This window comes from Oxyura jamaicensis, chromosome Z (genome assembly GCF_011077185.1).
Source record: "Oxyura jamaicensis isolate SHBP4307 breed ruddy duck chromosome Z, BPBGC_Ojam_1.0, whole genome shotgun sequence".
NCBI classification, from domain to species: domain Eukaryota; kingdom Metazoa; phylum Chordata; class Aves; order Anseriformes; family Anatidae; genus Oxyura; species Oxyura jamaicensis.
In genome coordinates this window covers 18,511,735-18,520,577 of record NC_048926.1, presented here as the reverse complement: position 1 = coordinate 18,520,577, position 8,843 = coordinate 18,511,735, and the positions used below count along the sequence as shown (strand labels likewise).

Here is an 8,843-nt window from a genome sequence, read left to right as displayed (position 1 = left end):
CTCCTCTCCTCTCCTCTCCTCTCCTCTCCTCTCCTCTCCTCCAGGCTCTTATAGCCACATATAACACACATACCAGAAACATTTCCTAAAGTGCAACATACAATGTGTTGGTTTTTGTTTTGGACCTATCAGTGAACATTTGCATTCATGAAGAAAAGGCTTTCCTGACCCCCTGTATTTCTAGCATATTTCCAGCCTTTCCTTCACTTTGGCAGCCTGCTGGCAGCATCCTCAGCCCACGCGAGGTGCAGGATTCCCAAATGGCAAGCTAGCCACCTACAAGTTTACATTGACTCTCTTCCCACTAACTTCGGTGGCAGCAATTTTTGCTGTTCAGAGATTTCTTTATGATTAGGTTCGTTCCTTTTCTCCTTTCCTGCAGATCTGTCTCTAGAGCAGAAATTTCCATCTCTCTGGTGGCTCATCTGTTGTGCTGAACTCCTAGCTTGTTTGCTGTTTCTTGTCAAGTCTCTGGCAGTGTGAATGAAGTCTAAGAGGGGGTGGGGGAAAATTGAGGCTTATTTTCAGTTTATTTATATTAGTCTCATTCAGGAGCAACACCAGGGCATCCCACAGAGCTTGGTTGGGGTAGAGGTGGTGTAAAGGAGAGGAGAGTCAGTCCCTCTGGATCCACATTTGGGCTGTGCAGCCGGTGTTGGTGACAGATGGGGATTTTCCCCTTTGGTTGTGAGGTCAGGGGCATCTCATTGATCATTTTCCTCAACTTCCTGCGGAAGATCCCACAAAATCCTGGTTTCTGTCTGACCTGTTTCTAGCAATAACCCTGAGTGAAATATTTAATTCATCCCCACCTAAATACTTATTAAAAATACCATTTCAATGCAGGCAGGAAAAACACTGCTGAAATATCTGAGCTCGGACATTAAATGGCATGATCTCACTTTGCGCTTCGCAGCAACTGCCCACCTCCCCTCGGAGGGGAAAGCGAAGGTTTGCTCTTTGCAAAATTATCCTTTTCGCCGGGAGGTGAGTCGGTGTGATTGTCTTCTGGCCGCAGGAGCTGTGTGCAGGGCAGAGCGGTGCTGTCAGCAGCGCCCGCCTCGGAGCCATCCCTGTCCTGAAGGAAGGTATGCAACATACTTGTCTCTCTCTCTTTTTTTTTTTTTTTTTTTTGGTTGTGTGTGTGTGTTTTTTTTTTTCCTTTTGGCAGACGTCCTTGAGCATTTGAGACGGATGTGAGAGAGTTTTCAGTCCTCATGCAAAACAACCAACTAAACATAACAGATTACATCAGCTCAGGCTTTTCAATTCCTGGATGGCAGCAGAGTGCTAATCCAACCTTCATCCTGGATTTCATAAACTGAAACAGGGGAGGCTGGCAGGAGCAGCACTGCCGGATTGAGGAAGCTGACGACGGTGCAGCATGTGGGCAACACGCTGTATAAAGCTCATAAACTTGTAGGCTGATGTGTGCAGCTACCGCTTTGGATTCTGTACTGCTGCTTCCCTCAGCACCAGGCACCGGGCTGAACATTAAAGCCTGCTCTTTGGGACCGAGCATTGACCCCTGCAAGACATGAAGGTCTTCCTGCTGCTCACACTCCTGCTGACGCCCATGCACACTGGAACCGCTTGGAGTGCGAAATACGCAGTAGATTGCCCCGAGCCCTGTGAGAGCAATGCGTGCAAAAGCACCTTGCGCTGTAAGCGGACGGTGCTGGATGACTGCGGCTGCTGCAGGGTGTGCGCGGCTGCGCTGGGGGAGACTTGCTACCGCACCGTCTCCGGTATGGATGGTGTCAAGTGTGGCCCGGGGCTGAAGTGCCAGTTTTACACTGAGGAGGATGACTTTGGTGATGAATTTGGTATCTGCAAAGGTAATGACCTTCACTTTGCATGGACCCGCTGTGGCAGTTTGACAGCAGCCGACCTGTAGGACTTGCCTCCTGCTTGGAAGGTCTGAAGCAGGCCCTTAGCCAAGAAGAAAGTGAAAAATGCCTGCTGGTATTAACAGGTGTTACATGTAGGAATGAACAGCCTTGTTGATGGGAGAGTGTTATTTAGACCTGGGGACACCTGTGAGGAAATCTGTATGGGGTGTGCACAGAGATAAGGTTTGTGATGGGGACTTTGGAGACCCAGGTGCTAGTCCTGACCCTTCTGCTGAGCGGCTGGGTGCCCTTGTGCAGTGTGCAAAGACCTTAATCTTGCACGTCCAACCTTGTCACAGGACGTTGTCGTGTCTAATTCACTCCTGCCTTTGAGGTACCCAGCTGCTCCGGGGATGTGGTCAGGGGAGGCAGAGACCCTCCTGTGTGACGGGCAGGGATAAAGAGCAGGAGCTGGAGGGGAGAGAAGCAGGCAGCCACTGCTCCCAGCTGATGCCAGGTAGGCTGCATGCTGATGTCTTTCGTCATGACGGCATTTTTTCAGTTAAGATCTGTTGTTGTTATGTGCAAAAAGGAGAATCTTCTAACATAGAGGGGCTATCAAGCTGCTGAGAGGTAGAAGGAAAGCTTTTAAAGTAAGTAAGTAAAAATAATGCTTTGCAAAGCGTGGAAGCAGTGAGTTTTCCTGTGTTCGTTTACCACTTCAGTAAGCAGATACAGATATGCCTCTGAATAACTTCCTTAAACACAGAGGCGTTTTGGCAGTTAAACGTTAGCAGTATTATAATAGTCTCAGTTAAAGGCATGACTTAGGACCAGACGCTGCAAAAATCATTCAGGATGACTTACATGGAGCACACATTTATATACGTTGGTATGTAAAAATGTATTAATGTGCATGTTTGAGGGTGAAACTGAAAACACTCCTCTTGTCTCTAAAGGTTAGAATTTATGCATAAAGATCGTAAGTTTGGTGCACCCACCAAAATAGTATTTTCCGGAGACAGCTGACTGATCTTCAGTTTATTAAAAATGCTGCAGTGCAAGGTACCATCCCTAGTTCTTTTAACAGTTTTTTGAACTATTCTATACTTTTCAATATCCTCACATAAGTGTCTTTCAATAGCAAGCTTAAAATGGGAAAAAAGAAACATTGAGGGACATGAGATCTGAATCTCTGTAGCTGAGTCTTGGAAGCTCTGTAGAAAATGTAAAATCCTTTCTCCCAGTGAGTCAATGAAAAAACTCTCATTGATTTCAATAAAGCCATAGCTAAACTTTGAGTTTTAAGTTGGTACTTAAAGTTTGTATTCTCCATATACAGATTTGCACTAGATATTATAGATATATAATACTAGATATATATCTCATTTCAAATTCTTCTTTTTCATCTCAGCTCTGAGATAGTACGATCTCTTTCTGTACCTATGTGAACTTCATCAGACCAAGTATTATTATTTTAGGTATGCATTTATAACCATGATAGTGGATCACTCATTTTAATAACTTCCATGTTTGTAATAATTAATGTAGCCAGGGTGATTGGATTCTTTCTAATGGCATGTGACTGATTTACTTTGAAGTTGTAGACAAATGACCTGAGTTCTGTTTTCTTCAATTTCTTAATTCTAGAATGGGTAGAGTATGCCCCGTGTGTGTCAGAGCAGTTTTCTGAGTATTCATTAATGTTTTAGTGGTTCTTATCTAGACATTGTTATAAGAGCGCATTGCATTCTTATAAGTAGCAATTTTATTATTGTCCAAAACAGATTAAGGAAGAAAGGTGCTCTGCACTTCTGTTTGTAAATAGACTCTTAATTAGAGTTATTTTCATCACAGTGAGAATCTGTTCTTGTTTCCCTTAAATCACCGTAGGCTACTTGCTAATTTATGTAGGAGTAGGCTCCTGCTGAACATAACCTTTGAATGGCAGAATTGACTCAGATCTCTGTTTCATCAGACCTGACGAGCATCATCAATGCTGGGATTACTGCGCATGGAGCCAAGCGCTGTGGATTCAGGCTTGTTTCCACTCTGTTGTGCCCAGCTTTGCATCCCACATCACTGAGCTGGGTGGCTGAGCAGCCACAACACACAGATTAATGCCCCATGTTGTCAGCCCTCCCTGCTTGTCCTTCAGGGAGGACTCTGCACAAGCAGACTACTTTGTTTTGTCAGGATCTGGGTTTTGCTTTATGGGGACAAACTGCAGATCAAAGAGCATCCTTGGTTGGGATGCTTCCCCCTTGCTGGAGAAGGTGGCAAAGCTCAATGAGGTCCTCTGGGCGGGAAGGATTCACTGCACCGTGCTCAGGAGGGAGCTGGTTGTTTTTAAAGTGCTTTTCCTTTACAAATGCATACCCATTGGGCATGCAGAGAACTGTCAAATGTTGGCTTCATTTTGTGGCTTTAGCCTGATTTTCCAGATAGTCTTGGTTGCATAGCAAAACTAAATATTTGCATTGGTTCAAGAGGAGACTGCATAGAGAAGGATAACCTTGTTGTGGGATGTTAAATGCACAGAAACGATGTCTGGCTTGGGAATTCCCAGAGCTTGAAATGGGGGAGAAAAGGAGGACATGACAGGGAGATGTCACATGTGCTAAATCACGACATGGAGGTGTCATATATGCTATGATCACAGTTTTCTGAAGTATTTTGTGGCAGCATGGGCTAGATGGATCCTTGGTCCAACACAGAATTAATCTGCTTTTAGGACTTGAAAGGGAAACTCTCTGGGACTTGTCATTTAGGGTGACCATGCATCTGGGTTGGAAAAGATAGTTTGAGCATACAGTCTTTTCATATGGGTGTGCACATCCCTGGGAGTGTTCCTTACCTTGCCGGGGTTTGGGGACAGGAGGATGCACTGCCACCCTGGAGAGCTCCTCAGGGTCATGCCGGCAGCCATCTCCCAGCCGGTGCCGTGCTCCTGCTGCAGGCAGCCTTGGCACTGGCAGCTCTGAGCCCTGTGGGTCCCCCAGGTCAGGTAATGTGCCCAAGCAGCGGGCTCAGAAACTTTCGGAGGTGTTCTTCTTCTCTAAATGCAGTGCTAATCCTTTAATGACATCCTCTGTAATTACATGTTCACATCTGCATATTGCTTTGTATTTGCAATTTAATATTGCAGGAGTTTCAGGCCAGCTATTACATGCAGGCCAGCTACTGGGAGTGCTGACTTGGATCACTGATGACTGCAGTGCTTTACAACCTTTTTTTTTTTTTTTTTTAAATTTTATTTTCAGAGTGTCCCTATGGTACCTACGGCATGGAGTGCAGGAAAACCTGCAACTGCCCATCTGGCATCTGTGACAGAGTAACTGGGAAGTGCTTGAAGTTCCCATTTTTTCAACTGTCTGCTTCAAAGCCTCCAAATCGACGAAAAATAATTTCACACACAGGTAAGGCTTGGTGGGGCAGGTGATTTTAGCAGAAATTGCCTTGTACGTGATCTACTAGCACACTGTACATGGTGTGCATGAGTGGTGTGTACTTTGGTAGAGCTGTGCAAACAGCTAACATCACAAGCCACATAGTTTCTTTTTCTTTTTTTCTTTTTCCCTTGTTGGCAGCTCTCTTAACATAAGGCAAGGATTTATGTGAGCTGTAAAACATGGTAAAAGCATTTTGAACTCCTAACATGGGCAAAATACGTTGCAGCTGTTGAATGCACTAGCAGTGCAATGCCACCTGTGCAATGGGAGGATATGCTAGGACTTGCATTAGCCAGCTCAGATGAAATACAAATAGGGTTTCACTAGATTACATTACCACTGTCAGGTATATACAGTAAAAATAAGATATTTTTCCCATGAAGACAGAGTTTTCTACGTTTTCAGATGTCAATGAGCTCTTTTATGAAATGCCTTATTTTAATTATTTATCACAATATTTTTGGAATAATTTATTATATTTAAGACTGTTTGTGAAGCCTGTAACAGATTTTTCAAGTTTTTTTTTTTATCTTTTATTTTTTTTTTTTTTTTTAAGATGTGGAAAGCTGGAATATTTTGAGGCAGGAGGAAGTGATCACTGATTTTTTTTATAGCTGGGATTATTTTTTCTTCCTCTTTTGACTAAAGAGTCAAAGAGTTCTTGATGGCACTGAGGTATATTTAACCAAACAATATTTACCCTAAATTTAAACACAAATCAAAATGAATAGAAATACAGGCATTTTAAATAAATATCAGAGACATAGTCCTAGAACTACTGGTTTCTTTAGAATTTCACCCAAAAGATTTTGCATTTTATTTCTCCTCCTGCTGCAGTTTGTTTGCCTTGTTTTTATTTTCTCCCGTTATATTAAAGTATCTAGAATTTTTTGCCTTGATATTTGTTATCTTTCTCCCACTCTTTAGTTAGAAAAGCTTAGACAGAAACGAACTGGCTTATGCTCCTACTACATTTAAAAGGATTTTTGAAAAATACTTTGCAAGATGGGTCAGTCCCGATCCTTCCCGATTTTCCTCTGTGATTGTGTTCTTTTGCTTTTATTATTAGGTTCTAAGATATCATGAGAAAACATTCCTGCCTTGCTTTTTTTCTGTGCCTAGTATATACTCCAGATCTTCCCAGGTAGCCTGTTTTCCTTGGTGCTTCCACCCCTTTCCTCTCCCTTGAGTTCTATCCCAAACCTTCTGCTCACTCAGTGTTCACCACATTGCTTGATAGCAGCCAGGATGAAATCCTGAGCCCATGGAAACAAATGTGACTTTTTTAACCAAGGAAAGATTTCACACGGAAATCTGTCCCTCAGAAGTTCATCACTGGATCAGGACCTCTGTGTGCAGTAGTTCATGGGGTGGTCATGCAAGATTTGGTTTGATTGTGGTCTTCAGAGTCAGCTCTATAATCTAGAACAGATTCTTAGCTAATTAAAACAGCCGTGAATGCTTCTGTATTTTAATTGGATGAGTTTCTGGCCCACATAGTTTATAAAGGCATTGCAGCTACATATGCTCTAGTGAATTAAAGGGTGCCAGAGTGTGTTCCTGCATATTGCAAAGTGATCACCTTCTTTGTCAAACAGTAGGGCAGCGGCTGGCGTGCTTTGCCCCAGGCCAGCCAGCCCTGCCAAGCAGCCTCAGCCGCAGCTCAGGAATTAGCGTGAGCCAGGAACCACTTCCAGTAGACAAACGGGATATCATTTACTTTTTTATTTTTATTTTTTTTGGAGCACAAGAGAGCTTAATGGCATGGATCAAGCTATTGTATGCCAGCTGGCCTCAGCCAGAAAATAGCTGCAGGCATCTTTAATTTACTGCTGTAGCTATCCCTGTGAGGATGTGTGGTTTGGTCCCATCTCACATGTGAGTGCTACAGTGAGAACTGGAAACTGCACTCAGGTCACCTGCCTTATGCTTAAACTATTAGAAAACACATCTGCCTTACGCCATAATTCAGCAGAAATTTTGTGACTGGCTAACTGGAGGCATTCAGCTTGATTCCTGCAAGAAGAGTTGTCAACTGACCTTTTTCTAGGTGTTCCCCAAGACAGAAACATTGCTGCAGGAAAATACTCTATTTTTATCATTATCATGAAATTTACTATTTTCTTTTTAAATTATATTTTCAGAGAACGACATGGCATCAGGGGATGGCAATTCTGTAAAAGAGGAATTTGTTAAGGAGAAAGCAATTCGGTCTCCGGTAATGAAATGGCTAAATCCTCGCTGATACTTACTGACGCTAATAAGACTGCCAAGTGAATGCATTTCTCACAGATTATTGAATATGCAACAACACACTTTAAGAACAAAGTGCATCTATATCATACGAAAATGTAACCTCTGAAGGCCAATTGTGATTCTGTTTTTCATGAGAAAAATGTTTACTTAAAAATAGACTGTACAGTGTATATGATTTTTGATATTTGTTTTGATAAGTATTTGAACAGAGAAACATATTGTGGATTGCTGAATGTATAGTAATATTGAAAAAAAAAACAACACAATTCATTTAAATGAAGTCAAAGGATGATTCTTGCAGCCTCAAGCCAGGAAAGCTCTCACTGAATTCACTGGACAGTTTGGGGGTGTGAAGCCATTGCAAAAGAAATGCACATCAACAAATGCCAGGACAGAAAGCAATGCCCCTCCTGAGTCACATCATCAAGAATAATAAATAACAACGTAGGAGCTCAAAGGTATGAATGATATAAACCAGTGTTAGTCACCCATCATTTTCTGTTATTTTTTTATTTTTTATTTTTATTTTTTTAAAAAAAAGTTTGGTGACAATTCCTTGGAGATAAATATACCTTTCTTAGAGGAGAAAACACTCAGCATTTAAGTTTATGTCTTATGAAAAACTTAGCTGAGATATTAGAGTCATATATTGTATTAAGGTAGATTTCTAAGATTAAATTCTGTACAGAGAAACAGATGCTCAGTAAATTACACAGATTTGTAGAGGAGGACCTGAAAAGAAAGAAGCTGTTCAGCATTATTTAAATGTATATGTTTCTACAAAGCAGCTATTTTGGTGCCATTAAGGCAATGCTTGCATTCCTTGGGGAAGAGTGGGACCAAGGCCAGACATCAGCAAGTGGGTCTTTGTACTTTCCGTCCTCATCACTGGCTCCTGCCCCATAATTTGTCTACTTTAGAGTGCTGTAGGAACTGGCAGTCCGTCATTCAGCCCAGACTGGATTATGGATTTGTAACATAATAATCCACACTTTGATGGGTTTTCTAATACATTTAGAAACAACCGGATCCTCAGACAATGGAAATGAATGCCGCTATATCTGAGTGAACCTGGACTGCATGAACTGCCTCCTAAGGCAGAGCACTCTCATTGGAAATGCAGTTTGAATTGAATTATTTCCTCTGATAGCAACGTGAGCTTTGTCAGTGACCTCAGTGAGAGAAGAAGCACACAGTACCACAGGCAAGGTTTGGTGCGGAGTCTCAAAACATACCTTAAAACTATGAACAGGAAACTCCAAAGACTTTCAAGAGTCCAAACCCTGATCCAAAGCAGTGTGCT

The 8,843-nt window shown here is 42.3% G+C and overlaps 1 protein-coding gene across 1 annotated transcript; it reads left to right on the top strand.

Annotated features, from left to right (window-relative positions):
• The first annotated feature begins 1,186 nt into the window (after positions 1-1,186).
• Positions 1,187-8,283, top strand: ESM1 (endothelial cell specific molecule 1). Its single transcript, XM_035310809.1, has 3 exons — positions 1,187-1,838; positions 5,096-5,251; positions 7,429-8,283. The coding sequence occupies exons 1-3, from the start codon at positions 1,538-1,540 to the stop codon at positions 7,527-7,529; spliced, it is 558 nt and encodes a 185-aa protein (XP_035166700.1). The 5' UTR covers positions 1,187-1,537; the 3' UTR covers positions 7,530-8,283.
• Positions 8,284-8,843: the final 560 nt, after the last annotated feature.

Coding starts and splice junctions, on each gene's coding strand:
- ESM1 (XM_035310809.1), top strand. CDS start 1,538: ATGAAGGTCTTCCTGCTGCTCACACTCCTGCTGACGCCCATGCACACT. Junction 1,839..5,095: donor TGAATTTGGTATCTGCAAAG/GTAATGACCTTC, acceptor TTTTATTTTCAG/AGTGTCCCTATGGTACCTAC. Junction 5,252..7,428: donor AAAAATAATTTCACACACAG/GTAAGGCTTGGT, acceptor TTATATTTTCAG/AGAACGACATGGCATCAGGG.